This window comes from Trachinotus anak, unplaced genomic scaffold (assembly GCF_046630095.1).
Source record: "Trachinotus anak isolate AG129_WGS33_773 ecotype Australia unplaced genomic scaffold, CSIRO_AGI_Tana_v1 ptg000012l, whole genome shotgun sequence".
NCBI lineage: Eukaryota > Metazoa > Chordata > Actinopteri > Carangiformes > Carangidae > Trachinotus > Trachinotus anak.
Window position 1 is genome coordinate 4228482 of NW_027273863.1, and position 18484 is coordinate 4246965.

The window sequence follows — 18484 nt, forward strand, 5'->3', positions numbered from 1 at the left end:
CCTCCTGTGTCACAGTTTAAATTGCTCTTCAAAAGAGCAGTGTTTTGTATTTATGAGACAAGAGTCAGTCAAAGTCAAGTCAAAGTCAAAGTCAGCTTGATTGTCAATTATGCTACACATACAGGACATACAGCACAATTGAAATTTCCGTCCTCTCGGACCCACGGTGCAAATAAAAAAAATATAAAGATATAAATATAAAATATAAATGTAATGTAAACAACTTTTTACAAAAGGACAGTGCCATGTAGTGCAATGATATAGTGCAGTGATACAGTGCATAAATAATCAAGTCGTCTTCCTGATGGAAGCAGGCTGAAGAGGCAGTGGGATGGGTGGGTGGGGTCACCTGCAATCCGGAGGGCTTTGCGGGTGAGGTGGGTGTTGTAGATGTCCAGAATGGAGGGGAGAGAGCCACTGATGATCTTCTCAGCTGCTCTCACTATGCGCTGCAGGGTCTTGTGGCAGGACACGGTGCAGGCACCGTACCACACAGTGATGCAGCTGGTCAGGATGGACTCAATGGTGCCCCCGTAGAAGGTGAGCACTGGCTCTTTTCAGTTTACGGAGGAAGTACAGGCGCTGTTGGGCTTTTTTGGCCAGTGATGCAGTGTTCTTGCTCCAAGTAAGGTCTTCGGAGATGTGCACACCCAGGAACTTGGTGCTGCTCACTCTCTCCACTGCAGCACCGTTGATAGTTAGAAGAGCGTGCTGGGTGTGCACTCTCCTGAAGTCCACAACAATCTCCTTTGTCTTCAGACAGATTGTTGTCTTTGCACCACACGGCCAGTCGGTTCACCTCCTTCCTGTAGGTGGTCTCGTCATTGTTGTTGATGAGACCTACCACAGTCGTACAGCCTGTACAGACTGTGGTCTCCCCGTCAGGAAGTCCAGCAGCCAGTTGCACATTGAAGTATTCAGCCCCAGCTGGTCTAGTTTGTGAATGAGCTGTTGGGGGATGATTGTGTTGAATGCTGAGCTGAAGTCGATGAACAGCATTCTAACATAGGAGTCTTTCGTCTCCAGGTGTGTGAGGGCTGAGTGAAGGGCAGTGGAGATGGCATGATCGGTTGAGCGGTTGGACCAATATGCAAACTGGAAAGGGTCCAGGGAAGAGGGGAGGGCAGACTTGATGTGCTGCATGACTAGCCGCTTGAAGCACTTCATGAGGATGGAAGTGAGTGCGACCGGGCGGTAGTCATTGAAGCAGGAGGGAGGCGACTTCTTTGGGCCCGGGATGATGGTGGTGGCTTTGAGGCATGTGGGGACAACAGCCTGGCTCAGTGAGGTGTTGAAGATGTCAGTAAAGACATCTGTGAGTTCCTCAGCACAGTCTTTAAGGACACGTCCAGGAATGTTGTCAGGACCCGGGGCTTTATGTGCGTTGGTCCTTTTGAGGGATCTCCTCACGCTGTCAGGGGAAAGCGTCAACACCTGGTCGCTGGGAGGAGGTGGAGTCTTCTGTGCTGGGGTGCTGTTGTCTGCCTCAAAGCGAGCGAAGAAGTCGTTCAGCTGGTTTAGCAGGGAGGTGGAGTTGTCACAGGTCTGCGGTGGGGGCTTGTAGTCCGTGATGGTCTGAATGCCCCGCTACAGGTTCCTAGTGTCTCTGCTGTCGCTGAAGTGGGTGGTTATCCTCCTTGAGTACTGTCTCTTGGCCTTTCTGATGCCACATGATAGGTTGGCCCTTGCTGTCCTTAGGCCCACCTCGTCCCCAGCTCTGAAGGTGGCATTTCGAGCGCTTAGGAGCCTGAGAACCTCCCCAGTCAGCCATGGCTTCTGGTTGGCCCAAACAGTTCTGGTGACTGTGACGTTGTCCATGCACTTCCTCATGTAGGCAGTGACGGTCTCCGTGTACTCATGGAGGTCAGTGGAGTTGTTGTAGGTAGCTGCCTGTCTGAAGATGTTCCACGTATCGCTTTGAATCAACTGTGTGAACTTAATGACAGTTAGCATGCCTGCTAGCTTAAACATTAAATCTTTATTGAGTGAAATAACGCACAGTCCTGACAACAAATTCTGGTCTGTTCTCGGGCCGCATGCTCATTTCCTCCTTCAGTATATGCTGGGTTCCACAGCCCGAATATGGCTCATATACAGCATGAAAGTCAGAATCTACTTCCGCATCTGGGCCAGTATTTGCGTTTAAATCAACCAGTAGTAATTTCTGTGAGGGATCTTGCAAAATCGAGCAGATCCATGTTCCTTTCAAACTACTGCTCATGTTCAGAAAGCTGACATATATTAGTAATGTGTGTAACAGGCGACATATCCCTCTCCCATGCACATGGCACATTCAATATTACAACCATATCAAATATTAACATGTTCAATATTACAATAATAAAAAGCAAATATTAACACATTCAGATCAAATAATCATTTGTTCCACGATGTCAAATGCTTGTCTTTGGCTTTATTTTTATATCTCATCTTAATTGAGTCTTTTCTCTGGCCACAGTGCTGTAACCTCGTCTGAATGTGATGTATAACTCTTAATGTTCTCTGATAAGAGTAGAGGACATTAAACGTCTAGATAATCTCACCCTTTGGCAGTAAACTGTCTGTGTTAGAAATGTCACTGCCATTAGCTACTTCACAGTCATTTTTTCACTGTGCATGAAATCCTCAACCTGCTGTCCTAAAGTACAGTTCACATCCATCCGTGTCAGAAATGTACATATTATCAATAGATCTCTGCACCCTTTGTTCAACATGAGGGAGCAGCTGGTGGGTGTCTTTTGCCCCCCTGAGCTTGATTTTAAATTTGTGTGCCAAATAAATTCAGACACACTGAATTTAGCATTCGAATTGTTTATTTTTATTTTTCTGCAGCTAAAATGCCATTTCAATTAAAATTCTGTCGGCTCTGCTCCCTGCTCACGTCTTTATCATGGTCAGGTTCTGCTGGGAATAACACTGGCAGTGAAACAGGGAGCGTCACTGGAGGTGCATACTGGTGCAGAAGTTAGGACGATGGGATGTCCCTGGAGGTGATTTACACCGCTCGACAGCTCCTCTGTCGAGCAGTGTAAGCTATGAACGGGAACCCGAACACTTGAGAACAAGTCTGCCAGCCCTGGCAGATGTCTGGGATGATTTGTAGCCTTGTTGTCCTTCATAATGTTTCTCTGCTTCTGCATCCTGAGTGTGGTCAGAGCATGAACTGACGAGTTTGTTCTCTGCTGTGCTGTGAGGCCTCAGTATGCCTGTGAATATTCTCATTTGTCCAGGTCACAGTATCTCAAAGGAGTTTTAAATCGAAAGCAACTGGATTTGGTTATTTGTCTAGGAAAACGTTTCACCTCTCATCCAAGAGGCTTCATCAGTTCTTTCTCGCACCTGACCAGGCTGGGACTGGCTGGGACCAGGCTGGGACTGGTGGTCACCAGTCCCAGCCTGGTCAGGTGCGAGAAAGAACTGATGAAGCCTCTTGGATGAGAGGTGAAACGTCTTCCTAGACAAATAACCAAGTCCAGTTGCTTTCAATTTAAAACTCCTTTGAGAAGCCTCAGTATCCTCTCTGCACCCGAGCTCCTGTCGTCTTCACTTATCTTTGAACAGCTTTGTTTGCCATGTTTAGGGCATTTTGCACAGATTTGTCTCCTTAATGATAAAATCTTTGCATGTAACCAATCCTCCTTTCAAGTACAGAATTAGCTTTCTCCAAGTGACCTTTTCTCGTCTCAGTCAGATGTTTTTTTTCTGCAAGGAGCAAATGGCATTTTCTGCTGCTAAAGCTCTAGCGGATACAATTTTTCTTGTTCCTTTGTGGCGTTAGTCAGATCATTATCAGTTACATTGAACTGTATTACATACACCGTCATGCTGACATCTGCCATTACTGATATCATCATCTTGTGCCACACTTGGTGGCTTTCTTATGTACAAAATGGAGATTACAGTTTTGATGTAGAGGTCAACAAAACAATCTGATCTGTAGATGATTACCACACTGCACAACAAAAAAGCAACATATTCTATGATTTAAAGAAGCCTGAAAGTATCAGAAAGCCTCTATAAAACACTATATGATCACAAAAGTTGTTTTCAGTACTTTCCTGTGTATTGGGTTTTAATGATGTCAGATGGAAAGGGGAAAAGTATTTAAAGGGGGAAGATAATTGTTCTTTTTACACATAAGCTGTGGCGTGTGACTTCATAATTCCAGTCCAGTCCATGAAAACATAAGATGTCTCTGGCTGCCTAAAGATACGCTGATAATCTACTTGATACGGCCGTGTCACAATCCAGCTGTCCAGTCCGCACCATTCAAGACCATTCAGTGTGTCAAACCTGATATTTAAGTGTCTGGTTTTTAGTCGACAGAGGACGGTTGATAAGTAACAGGAAACAAGGAAGAAAGGGAAGGAAATGAATGGGCAGGAAATGTCTCTGGCCAAATTCAAACTGGGGACACTGCCATGGTCACCATCATCAAAACACATGGTGTGCAAATGATACCACATAACCACCAGGCCACCAGGATGCCTCACATTTATTTAAAAATTTTAAAAGAAAAAATAAGGCTATATTTTCTGTTTTGTTTTTGGCTTGTTCGGTTAAAAAGATTGGTTCAGTTAAAAAGTTGAATAATCTAATCAAATGGTGCATGACAAGTTTATTCATACTGAATAGTAATAAAAAGAAAATGAATTACAACAATATATAATAACTGTCTGAAATTGTCCTTTTTGGCAGCGTACATGCAATTACTGACACAATAAGTCAGAGAGCAGTCAGCTTACAGTAATCACTTAATCCTATAATACAGACGTCCAGGCTTGGCATGGCTAGCAAAAATATAGTTCTGAGTGATAAAGCATCTGCTGCCAGGTAGCAGTGGTTCACCTTTCAGGCTTCATCTTCCCTGAAGACTCATCCAATGCAAAGTGATGCTATTATAAAGCAGGACTCATGATGGGAGAGAGGCTTCACTATGACACTGTGGCAGGATCCACAGCAGCAGTGTTGCTGAGGTTGCAAGTGCTTTTCTGCATGAATACTTCAATGAGACATTGTGAAGAAAAGCTCTCCAAATATTTCCCGAGCCAGGGGTTTACACAGTATCTGTTTCTTATGGTAATTCCTCTCGTCAACCAGTCCGCGGTTACCATGGCAATCACTCACTCTGCAGGCACTGGTTGGTTGGGGACTTGAGCTAACAGTGTTCATCTGACACTGCATGTGACTTACAGCCCATGTGTACAAATGTAAGAATGGTTCTAATGTGATAACGCAAATCAAAGAGCGGGAACGTTTCTAAAATGATCAATTCCACCTTTGGAGTGAAGTTGATTTACAACCTCTTTGTTTTTATAGTTAACAACAATCTGTCTTTCCTTGTTAATGCTATTGGTCAGAGACGTGCATTTAGTGGAACACAAACAGCCTCATCATTTATCAGATCCAGGCCTGTTTCTCATGTAAAACCGGCTCCACTGATTCAGTTCTTTCACAAAACTGCAGAGCACAGCAATAACTTATTTATCCACAGTGTCACATTCAAACCTAATTTTGAAAGATCTGCTGACTAAAGGCTAATTCCTTCATCACAAAGCTCTAGTTCACTGTCAAGAGAAAGATCAGACACTTTTATAGTTGTCCTAGTTTCTTGAATAGGAAACTCTGCTTTTAACTAAAAGGAAAAGAGCACTGATAAAACAGTGGACAGTGATGTGGATGTCACTCATCATCCTCTTTCTCCTTCCCTGCTAAAGGGCAAGCAGCACATACTGTTCTGGAGTTATTTATTTGTAAAGTGACCTCAAGAACAGATTCTTTCCATAGCAGATATTTTGACTTGTTAAAGCAGGAAAAGCAGGTTTAAATAATAGCATTAATCATGGCTGTATCCCATCAAGTATCCCTGTACGGCATGTTGGTGAGTGAGCTTGCACAACACAGGAATGCAGGACCTGATTTACCTAAGTGGAACGTAGCCATCATTAATGTTCATGTTGTTTATTTACCCATGCATACTAAGCCTGGCAGTATGCCAGTCATACATCCCGACTGCACCAAGCTAGTATTCAAAATGTCAAATTTTGTGTCGGGCTCCTTCGCTAGGAAGTTGGTATTTAACAGTGTAGCATTGTGGGAGAAAGACAAGACAGACAATAAGAAATATAGTAGTTTAAATTCACCCAAACAAAACAAATGTCAAAAAGAGACAGAAACAAGGAAACAAAAAGATAAATAAATACAAAAACAGTCACATGCAGATGTGCATCAAAAGCAATCTAGATGGATTGTCACTAAGTTCAAATCCCTCATTCAAATGTATATCTTATGCATATGAAAGATTTCCACACTAGTCCCAAGACAACCTCATCATCATCATACAAACTGTTTTATTTCCTAAAGCTACCCTGAGTCCTATCACTCTGCGGGGGATTTTACTATATAATAATTATATTGTATTTGGTATTTCAGTAGTTGTTTTTGTTTGTTTTTTTGTTTTTTAAACAATACATAATTATATTATTGTATTCAAAGTTTCAGGTGTTTTTGTTTGTTTGTTTTAGTTTTTTAATAATACACCATTATATTTTAGTTTTTTTATGTTTAAGATTTTTTTCATATATATATATATAATTATATCACAGTATTTTATATTTTCAGGTGTTTTCTGTAGAATATGGAATTATATCATAATGTTTTATGTTTCAGGTATAAGCAATGCTGCAACTAAACAGCAGTTCAAAGTTTTACACATGCAAAGGTACAATGTGCAGTGAGCAACGCAACTTTTTTTTTGGATATTATAAAAAAATATTGCATATGGTGGGAAATATCACAATATTATATCAGCCCAAGCCTAAAGGAAAATAGATGTGAACAACAATGTGTGTGTGTGTGTGTGTGTGTAATTATTTGATGCAGATGTAATGGGTGCACTATTATCCAGCTACAATCAAAAGTATTTACACTACAGACAAAGTAAAACACTCAAGACTAAACAATGTTTTGTCATGTTCAGAACCTTGTAGTCCATTGCTGCTAAGAGAAAATAAAATGCAATTTATATCAGCCAACATCTCTAGTAAGAATTCAGGCCTTTAGTAAACATATGTACCATTTAGTGTTTTGATTATAAAAACAACTTTGAGACATTGTTTTGTCGATAAGCACAGAGGATTGCAGTGGATTATAAGGAGATAGAAGTAAGCCTGCAATATATTGTTTTAAATCCATAGGTAAGCTTTGGATTTAGATTTTGTGGAAAGAAATTATGCCGATGACTGTGTATGTGTATATGTGTGTGTGTGTGTGTGTGTGTGTGTGTGTGTGTGTGTGTTTGCTTTTGTTTTTTCTTTCTCTTTTTAACCAACCAACAGTTTTTTGCATCACAACAGGACATTGTGTGCATCATGGCTGTGTGCTGGAGGGAACCCACTGCTTTGATCCAGTCACATCATCCACCACCCTCTAAGCTCACACACACACACACTCATACACACACACACACACACACACACACACACACACACACAAACAGACAAACACGAGTATACACATGCATGCACAGAGTCATGTAACCAACAGTTACAATTTCAGGCCACTACAATCCTCCAGCAGTGGGTTAAAAGGGTCTGCATAATCCGCACTGGTTTGTCTGAAGTGGCTCGTTCATATCTTACGCTGAGGATTGGAAGAGGCTGCACCTATAGCTGCTGCGGGATGATTTGAACCAGTTGTCGGAGCCCCAACAGCGTGATGACAAAGGCCTTTTCTAGGCTGTAATCAACTTTGCAGCCCACGCAGAGGCTGAGGGGCGAGCGAGCTGAAAAGATGAATCTGTTCGCTCCTGATCACAGAACAAGCCATACAGTGGGCCAGAGCCTTGCTAGTTTGGCAATGGGAAGAGTCTCAAGATTAAACAGTGAGATCTTTCTCTTGATCAGACCCTTGGTCTGCCCTCCCCACCATCTCTGCACCTGCTAGTCACAGCCCCTGATGTATGTGCTCTCTTCTTCCCTCCTTCCCTCTCTTTCTCTCACTCAACTTTAACTGACTGTCTTTCTTCTACAACCCCCCCCCCCCCCGTCTCCTTTTTCACTGCTTTTGATTATTAGCAGCGACCCAGAACTCATGCGAACAAATCTATCGGAATTTCATCTCTGCTTCGCCTGCAATCACTTTCACATGTGCACACTGTCTCACAATCCCTTTGCACATACATTCATTCTCTGCTCTCCATCTCTCTCTCTCTCTCTCTCTCTCTCTCTGTCTGCACACACACATTCACAGAGACTGATTTTGTCATTCTCTCTTCAAGACTTTCTCCATACCCTTTAATCATACAATACTGGAACTCTGTATAATCCAGAGTAGACTCAAGCTGCTCGCTCATTTTGCCTATTTATCACTGTATAATACATGGTGGAGACACTTTTCTAATTCCACAGCAAGAGTCCACGTTAAAGTCATTCTCACTGAATCAGGAAAGTTTCAGGTGAATTGTTAAATGCAGTCCCAAGACTAGATGAGCACTAAATGCTTTTAAAGTAATTGGAAAGACAGGAAATGGTATTTTAGGGATCCCTTTGGAGAATTTTTTTGCAGAGATCAGAGGTGCCTGCAAGGAGCAGAGCGGTGCAGGTTAACACCCAAGGACACTGCAGAAGGGTGAATGCATGGCAACACCAGGTTGTTAACCTGAGCCCAAGCAGTTTGTTGAAAAGCAAAGGCACCTTACTGTCTGCTATAAATAAATAAATGAAAGGCTGGGATTATTCTAGTGTGACCATGGAAGATTTGCCCCTTCCTCATTAGAAACTGTGAGTTTGGACCTTGTGTAGCAACCACTTCATTGGTTCATGTTAGAAGTAGATTGTGATTATGGAACCTATATGATTAGTCTATGAAGGTTTGGCAATAGGTAGGGAAAGATTTGTCATGATCTGCCCCTTAAGTGTTGGCACTTCACAAAAAAACTGATTTCCTGTTTTATTTTGAAGTTACTTCCTTGGGTGTCTGCTGTTTGTTTTACTTCCTTTCTTTGTCTACTTTTCCTGCTATTGTGATTATTTGCCCCGCCCTGATGTGTTTCACCTGTGTCCAATTATCCCTTGCCTCCCTCGTGTATCTAAGTCTCTGTCTTCCCTTTCGGTCTGTTTTGTTTCTGGAGACGTTGCCTGCTCTGTGCCCTGTATTCCCTCATGTTCTCCAGTGATTCCAGCAGTCAGCTTTTCTGTTTTGTTCCTGTTCCTGAGAGAACTTCTGTTTGTTTCTTAAATCTGGATCACCTGTGTTCAGTTCCTGACTGCCAGCCTGCAAGTTTATGGACATTCTTTGTTTGTTTGTCTGCATCTGGGTCCAGTTAGGATCATAGACAAGGCTGATGTATAAGCAACTGCAGATCTGTGACAGTGCATGAACACAGGCCACAGATATTTTCTATTGGTCTGAAGTACTCAGCTGGTCTTAATTTTGCTCTTAGATTCACTAAAGTGAAGCTGGACTTAGCCATCTTATCCTCAGGCTAACTCATTACCATGTTTTGACAGCACCAAGCAGGGATGCCTGCTGACCAGTGGCACCAAATCACAAGAGAGGAAGTGATTTGTGGTTTGCAGAGAATGTAATGAGAAGGGAAACTGTTTTTAGAGAACTCAATAACCTGTTGGAAATGTACCGCAGTGAGAAGCCTGCCGATTGTTTTCATTTGTCCAAGGAAACTACTCTGCGCATGGCTGACCAGTTTGCAGAAGCACGGAGTCCTGCCACCCCAAAAAGCCTTCACATCTCAACTCCATCTCAGCTACAAGTCTAAGGTACATTGAGCTTTTACTTCACATATATTATTACATTTCTTGCTGAATTTTCCTAGTAAAATGCCCTTGCTACTGTTGAATTCTTCTAGAAGCTGTACATTTTCTGCAGGAGTGGACCTCATCTGAGTGGTTTGACACAGGTGCTCTGTCAGCTGTGGTTCCAAAATTTGTGGCAAATTGGAAGAGATGAGATGAGCTGAGCTGAGCTGGGAGTATTTAGAGGGAGTGATATCACCTGAAATAATACCAATCAAAATCTAATCCTAAATGTCTGGTGGATTCGCCAAGCTCCTCTCTCTTTCTCATTATTAAAGTATAAAACATGTAGGGACCAGCGCCTCATGTACCCAGTGCTAATAGTTGCTTTAGTTGGTTAATGACATATGGCAGTGGAGGGAGGTCAAATCAGCTGTCGCTGATTAAGATGAATTCTGTGTGTAACTTGATTGCAGGCTAAAATTAAATGTGTCTGTTGTTGGGTTCTTGCACTTTGCAGCCGGTGTCTGTACTCAGCCAAAGATCATTTGTGAAGGAAGAAGCTCCACTCGGTAACGCCGCTGTTCAATCAGCAAGCACTGAGTGTTTCTTGAGCTCCAACAGAGTGATGCATCTTCTCTCGAGCTGATAACATCATTTTCAGGCGTCATATTCTCCTGATAAAATTTCAATCATATCAGGTGATTATTTTGTTTATTATTACAATAAGCCTATGAAGCCTAGTTTTGAACCAGGACCTCCTGTATTTTTATCCTCTGCCAACCGGTTCAGGGTTAATTAGGGTATGAATCATTGAGTTTGGGCCATAAACATGTTTTGTGAAGTGACCCTCAACCATTGACCACCAGAATCTAATCAGTTCATCCTTGGGTCTAAGGGAATGTTTGTGCAATATCTGAAGAAGTGCCCTCAAGCCAGTCTTGAGAAATCACATTCAAGAGGCAGAAAACGTGTTTTGTAAGGTCACAGTGACCTTGACCTTTTGTCAAAAATCTAATCAGCTCATCTTCGAGTCCAAATGAAGTGAAGAAATTCTCTCACAGCATTAGCTATCGCATTATTTCATTCTGTTGGATACATATTTAAATCTGCGTTGGGAAAATTGGATCCATCTCAAAATCGGCAGATATCTAATGAAAAAGCACTCTGATCAGAACTAAAAAAATATATATTTCTCAGAAAATTAGTCCTGCTTAGAGAGAGTCATGAACGAGACACCTTTGTGCAACAGATGAATTTATACATCTGAAGTGATTATCAGTCAGGACCAAATCACAGTCAAATTATGTCTTTGTGAAACCAGCTGCAAGTCTCTTGCATGAAAATCAGATGTGCTACACAGTCCTCCCCCACCCCGGCCTTCACAACCTTTCCACATAAAGCTTTAGTGCTTTCTGCATTCGTCGCATTCAGTCTTGACTACTTTGCTCACTCCTCATCAGAGCCCCTGCGTCTACCACCAGAGCTCTGTGGGTAGTTCAGGATGCTGAAACCAATGTTCAGCCTCCCCACGTTCTCCCACATCACTCCTCTGCTTCTTCTTCATGCAATGCATTCACTCCCTTGTTGAAATCCAGTTGAAGATGCTGATGCAGGCCTACAGAGTGGTGAACGGAACTGTGCCTTCCTGCTTCTGAGCTTTTTAGCAAATGTTAGTGAAGCAGGAGTAATTACAGATGAGCAGCAGTATTATCCCCAATGGCATTTCACAGCTTTTTTTTTTTTTTTTTTCTCCGTACTGACAGTCATGGTGCTAAAGCAAAAAAAAAAAAAAAAAAAAAGCCCAGGTGTGAACAAAAACTAATTATCTAGAATATATTTACAACAAAGATACAAAAGCTAAGCAATAAAGAAACTATATCAAGCCAAATCAGACTTGGGTCACCCTGCCCCCTCTCAAGTCCCAGCCGGTCCCCAAGCTGATTGAAAGCAGAATCAATCTCAGGTGCACGCTTCATATAAACACCGCCACTCGCCAACCGGAAGTGGAGCTAGGAGAGAGGGGGAGAAATAAAAACCACCAAAACAAATAGTCAAATAAGATTTCAATAGGGTAAACTGTGTATATTGTGTGTTTTAAAGTGTCAGGACAGTGTGTGTAGGGTGGAGTAGAAATAAGCTGCAGTGCCGGTGTTCAGAGGAAAAAGATAGATCAAGCTTTGAATGCAGGTGCTATATTTATTAGGGTTAATTCATTGTTGCTTTTGGTCTTTTCATGGGATTTGTTAACGAGAAAAATATCACCAGCGAAATATCAAACAATACGCCGTGTCGTAAAATCTTCCAAATGATCCTTTAAAAGTTTCTCTGGGGCCTTGAGGCAATGTACCAGAAAAGTTTTGCTCTCTCCTTATCTGTGCTGTCACTTATTTCTTCTGGACTGTGAAACAACAGAGAAGCCTGCCAGTAAAAAGGGCAAACACACCCAGAAGCAAAAACTTCTCAAATCTCATTTAAATATCGATGAATCTACTTTTACCAGTGACTTGAGGAACCTCCAGTTCACCATCAATAATGAATGTATGATAATCTGGGCTCTGTTTATTCCACTTACTTTCTTCAATCACTTTCAACTTGTTAATATTTCTCTGCAGGAAGCCTAGGTCAGCCCACTTTGCCGCTCTTTTTTTAGCTTGGATCCCAAACATTGCCCCATTTTGGACTTAAAAAAAAACATTTTCTGACAGATCAGAGAGTGAGAGGAATGGTGGTTAATTGGGAAACCACAGAGCTGCTTAAATATTAAATGGATTGACAGTGGTGACACAGAAAAGACAATCTTCTTTTCTTTGGCTTTGCATCCCAATCTGAATGGCAAATTGTCTGGTCAACAAAACAGTCACGGGATTTAGAGGCTGAAAGCCCTCTGCAAATTTTTGTCTCAGTGCAATTTCAATTGAGCTCTCTATTTGTTTGTTGTCCATTTTATTGTTGTAGAGTTTATGCCACTGTAAAACAATGCACTGTAAAAAAAAATAATACATTTAAAAAAAAAAAACTAATAAAAAGCTAAAATACACACAAAAAGTCTTATGTTCAGTCAACATAAAAGCAAAAGTCTTATGAAACTGATACCTGGAAAGTGCAGTTTGACTGTAGGTTCTCAAAGCTGCACTACACGACTACATGAAATGTGAAAGGTGCTGCTATAGTGATGAACAGATGGAAAATTATTACTTGACTCTGCAGTTTCCATCAGCTCTTTTAGCACATTGTTTTGTTGGGATCCTGCTGATTAACATCGTGGAGCATTGAAACAAGAAAGGTCCAGAAAATTCCTTCAGTTTGCAGAGAGCGAAAAGGAGAGCGAATATTGCTGAGCTTGGTCCCTGTCTGCTGGATGAGTAAATAGGCAAGCACATGGTTGTCGTCCCCTCTGAAGTCACTAGTAGTGGTACTGAGCAAAGAGTAGGTCCACATTTTGTGCACTCTTACAAGGACATATGCTTGTACTGTCAATGGTAATGGACTGCAGCCCTTTCCAACTTGTCTTATCAACTTCGCACTACAAGGGACATTTCACCCAACACTTTTTTTTCTAACACATGTACACATTGATGTGACATTTGGGACAGGGACACTTTGACACACGGACAGGAATCAAACCACCAACCTTTTAACTAGTGGACAACCTGCTTGTTACTGCCTGACATTTAATTGCTCAAATCAATTTAGAACATGGTTAATGACAGAGACACAGAGAGCCACTGCACTGGGCAGCTAACTAACTAGCTTGACTTGGCTTTACTAACAGCAAGCCCCCTCCAGCTTGTTTCCATTCAGCTACTCTCCATCTACTACTAAAATATCTGCTATTGTCGCTGCGTGTTAACTTACTGTAGCCATTATCAACACCAAGCTGTATGGCTGTGCTGCCCAGTATTATTGTCCATTTATGGATGTGCTACTTCATGAGGGCATCTAATAGAGAGAGATAAAAAAAAACAAAAAAAAAAACAGTGTACCACATTCATACAGCCAGTTCACAGTATAGTTTAGAACAATGGAGTTTATTTTTAGCACTTCATTTACATAATTCTAAAGAAAACATAAGACATCATTACAAAAGATCTGATTTGCATCAGTAACTTATAAACTGGTACAAAAATTTGCTGAATGCAGAATATAATGTGGATCTAATTTACTGTTTGTTTTACTTATTTATTTTCATTATTTAAATAGAATGGTTTCTACTGATATGTATATACATATGTTTTTTTTCTCAAGCATTAAATTGGCAGTATAGTGTTGTTGCAAGAACCAACACAGACACTTTACACTGCGGGAGAGAGGAGACATTAATAAGAAGCATGACAGAAAAAAAAGTCATTCAGCGAACTTATTATATATTCACACAAACTAAAGTGAAAACAGGTGCACATTTTCTAGACTGTTTCTAGAGGCAACTACAACAAACCCACACAGGTGATTTCCATTATGTAGCCTGATCAGACCTTCTCTCAGGACTGTCTGAGCATGTATCGACTGGGTTTGATTGACATGTCCCTCATTCTCGTTGGGCTTCATAGCTAATGTTTCAATTGGCCATTTTGTCATATAATTTATTTCATATTTCACATTCATATTAGCTTTATAGCAGCACTTTAATGGCTCTGTTTCCCAACATCAGCATATATATATATATATATATATATATATATATTCGTACCAGCTCAACCCATCTGAACAGAGAAACTCCAACTATTTTACATGGCTTCTTGCCAACAACACCCACTTTGATGTTCTGCACTTCCGAACAGCGTGTCCTGCCCTTTATGTCAATGGTGTTGGCAACACAGATGCTGACGATGAGTTTTTAAATTAAACTTGTGCATCTACACCATCAGTTAGACCATTATGCATGCACCCAGCTGAGTGTCTAGCTAATCACAGAGGTTAGGAAAACTACTAAAGATGCTCAGTGGCGTTAGATGATATGCAAATGTGTATGAGGGGGCAAATGTACAATTAGATTACAAATGATGATACTTTTCTTTATGGGACCTCCAGGGCATTCTGGGTGCACGTCCTGTTGGTGAGCTATGCTTAGCCATTACAGAGCCATTATCACAGTTTATCAATCAATTACAGTAAAGGGGTCAACAGCATTAAAACACGCAGCAGCCATACACTCAGAGCCCAGTGCTGTATCTACAAAAATCCATGTGTTTGATGGTATGCGAGAAACAGGAGGCGTTTGTTTCCGCCACTGTGAGAGCCCGCCGGAGTATCACACCCCGCTCACACACACGGCTGCTGTCTCCTCCGCCGGGCTGAGAGACTGAAGCAGCCTGAGAGCGAAACAGCAGAGGAGGGGAGAGGAAACAGAGCGACGGAGATGGCGAGCATCAACATGGGGCCGGGACCGCTGCAGCTGCTGGGGCTCGCATGGCTCCTTCTGGCAGCCCTGACGGCTAACGTCCGCGGTCTGAACGGCGACGAGGACCAGAGCCAGGACACCGAGTGCAAGATGAAGAGCGTCACCGTGTCGGCGCTGCCGTTTCTGAGGGAAAACGACCTGAGCATCATGCACAGTCCGTCGGCCTCGGAGCCCAAGCTGCTGTTCTCCGTTCGAAACGATTTTCCCGGGGACGTCGTGGTGGTGGACGACCTGGAAAACACCGAGCTGCCCTTTTTCGTCTTGGGTGAGTCTTTTGAAACGCGACGGTCTGCGCGGTGAGTTTGCCGCTAGCTGAGCAGATTACAGCCGCCTTACTTTTTCTTATCACACAGGAGCATTTGTCTATTAGCTTAGGCCTGGCTACACACCATGTTTTCTGTGTTTTGGAGAACACTACAGTCTATATAACAACCAGAATAAATACGGAAGCCCAGTCTGTGTCATAACCTGTCAGCCAGGTGTTGGTAATCAGCGTATTGCCAGTTGCTGGTAACACTGTGGCGGGCTACATCAACACTTTGGACTTGTTATTGCAATAATAGGCCGCATAGCATCCTAATGCTAACAAAACAGCAGTGTTCTCCATTGAGTTATAGCAACAAAAAAAAAAAAAAGTAGATTTGTAAGAGTATTTTCATGCCTTGTTGTGGATGTTTATATTCTCCGATCTTACAGACGTGGCTCTGTGAACTACATGTGTAGCAAACTACCTGCTAGTTAACAGACAAGCGGCCGAACTATTCTCACTTCAGTGCAACTTTTACACTTGTCTCTGCGATGATGTTGCCATGTACTTTCACTTGTGCTGCTCATGTCTTGTCTCAGTTTTCAAGCTTTTAAATCAGATCTATACTTTATCAAAGTGTCCAAAAGTAACTGGACGTAAATAAATGAGTCTGGCTGAGAAGCGGCAGAGTTTGCATTGTGGAAGTTTGCCGGCCGCTGTCCATGGTGCTGAATCTCCCCTGCAGCCCCTCATCACAAGCTGCTGCTGCTGCTGTGAGGAGCCCCCTTCTGTTATTGTGAGCATTGAGACACAATGGAGGGGGAGGGGGGGGGCATTTATTTAGTATTCTGTTGACCCAAGTCAACAATCAACAGGAGGGAGGTTAAAAAGCAGGTCTGGTTGTTGGATCTGTGTGTTTGTTGTGATTCTTTGAAGCAGCTGCCTGTTTCACATTCACATTCCCATTGTAGCTTTCTTCTTTTGTAGTGTGTTTTTGATGTATCACATCCTCAAATGCATCATGTTTGGAAAAAAAATAGGCTTCAGTTTTAAAGCTGTCACATTCTTTATATTAAAAGATAAACAGCAAGCCAACCGTACATACAGACTTCAGAAAACCTTAAGATATCAGGTGACTGTCAGAGTTAATTTAGGGGAATCTGTTGCTCCTAAACAGCAGCATGTCTGACACACATGCTCTGTAGACTTTCTCATAAATAAACTAGTCATAGTTTTGTTTAATTTACCTGGAAATGTATACTTTCCCCATGTATTTTTTAGGTGATTTTTTTTTTTTTTTACCCTGGCGAGACAGCACACAGTCAAAGGCTGGCGGGAAAGGAGGAGGGAGTGAGAGAGGGAGATGAGATGCAAAAAAGGTGTCCAGCTGGACTTCAATAGATTACATGTCCAGCATCTCAAACTCCTACACCATTGAGTGTGGAAATTTGACTGTGCAGTACGCACACAGTATTATCATAATTATTCTGAAGAGTTCATGTCTGTAAGATTTCACTTTAAAACAATTTTGTCATCCTTGTGCGAGTCATGAATAGGAATGGGTGTGATTTGAAAGTTGTGTATTGGTGCCAATTTGATATCCTTTTAGGGCAAATTATTTATGGGGATTATACTGTATATTTTCACCCATTCTTGCTATTTAACAAAATACGCCTAGGTGTTTTTTACATCAGTGTTAAATAAAGTACACACACTTCATAAAGTAAAAATAGACTGAGGGTAAAAAAAAAGCCTCTTGATTAAGCTGAAGATGTTTCTGATTGAATGAAAATAGGAAAATGAACACATCTAAGAAACCGAACACACATTTTTTTCGATCCTAAGATGAGTTCTTTAGATTTTATGAGCAAAACTCTAAAAAATATTCAGTTGACAATGATATAAAACACAACAAAAGTGCTGTAACCTGCAACTTTATGGCTTTTTTTTATTTATATAAATGTCATGCTGTAACTAACAATTAATCTGACTGGTGATTTCTTAATTAATAAATCAATTGCTTCATTGATTATTCTATGAAATGTCAGAAAAAGAGAAGAATGCCCATCACAGATTACTAAAACCCACAGTGATCTTGAACTTTCTTTTTTATCTGACCAACGGGTCAAAATCAAATCAAATATACTGAGTTTTCTATCAACTAAAACAGTTAAGATTAAAATGGCCTTTAGTGCCACAGTGGGGAATCTGTAAAGTAGCATTTCTTACGAATGAGAAGCTGGAACCAGAGAATATGCAGGTTTTTTTGGTCTGACTCCAATGATAAATCAGTTATTAAAATGGTTGCTAAATATTTTCCTGTAGAGATGCATACTTGTAGTTTCCTGTATTTTTCCTGTAGAGATGAAACAATTTATTGAATCACTGTATTCAATCACTGTATGACTTCAACAAACAACAAAATATTTATTTGTTCTGCACTAATTCAGTGCCAACTTTCAATACCTGAACCTTTTTCATACTTGTTGCTACAGGGTACATTTACTTTGGTACTACAGATGTTCCACACTTTGGCCAAATTATATGCAAAAAATATCATATTGGCAGATAATGCGATTGCCATATGAGTCACGATTGACAAGCATGTTCCCTCACAACTGGAGAATGATTTGTACAGTAGGTTGGGGCACCTCTGCACCACAATGATTCATTTATGGTGTGTTGTGACAAATTTTACCTTCATCAAAAAAACAAACAAACTTTAGATGAATTGTTTAGCCTTGTTCCACATCCAGCCCTATACAGAAGAAACTGTCAGACTTATGACATTATATAAGTATAACTCATTACATGTCTTGAAAACTTGAATGACTTTTCCCCTACTTCTCTTCTACTTTGACCCAGCAGAAGCAGTTTGGTGCTTTGGAGAACCAACGGCACAGTAGATAGACTCAGTTGTATTTGTCAGTTCTTCAGAATGCACCGCAATATACACAGTATTGTTTCTATGTCTGTTTTAATTAACAGACATATGGATGTTGGGAATAGTTCTGTAAAGATCCCCCATGATGTTTGCAGTATTACAGAGTGTTTACACCATGAGACTGCGGTGGCTCCTTGAAT

General features: G+C 41.3%; 1 protein-coding gene and 1 long non-coding RNA gene across 9 annotated transcripts in view; both read left to right on the forward strand.

Moving 5' to 3' along the window:
• Nucleotides 1–8764: 8764 nt before the first annotated feature.
• On the forward strand, nucleotides 8765–12754 carry LOC139628619 (uncharacterized). The gene is made up of 2 exons (XR_011692826.1): nucleotides 8765–9776; nucleotides 12368–12754. It is a non-coding gene; the product is annotated as an uncharacterized lncRNA (long non-coding RNA).
• Nucleotides 12755–14811: 2057 nt separating this feature from the next.
• astn1 (astrotactin 1) overlaps nucleotides 14812–18484 on the forward strand; it is a 415092-nt gene continuing 411419 nt past the window's right edge. For 5 of the 8 annotated variants that reach the window (XM_071490450.1, XM_071490452.1, XM_071490453.1 and 2 more), the window contains exon 1: nucleotides 14813–15418. In XM_071490450.1, coding sequence (XP_071346551.1) covers nucleotides 15112–15418 — 307 coding nt within the window. In that variant the 5' untranslated portion in view covers nucleotides 14813–15111. Of the gene's footprint in view, nucleotides 15419–18484 lie in introns of all 8 variants that reach the window. The other 3 variants (XM_071490448.1, XM_071490449.1, XM_071490451.1) reach the window with 1 other exon arrangement.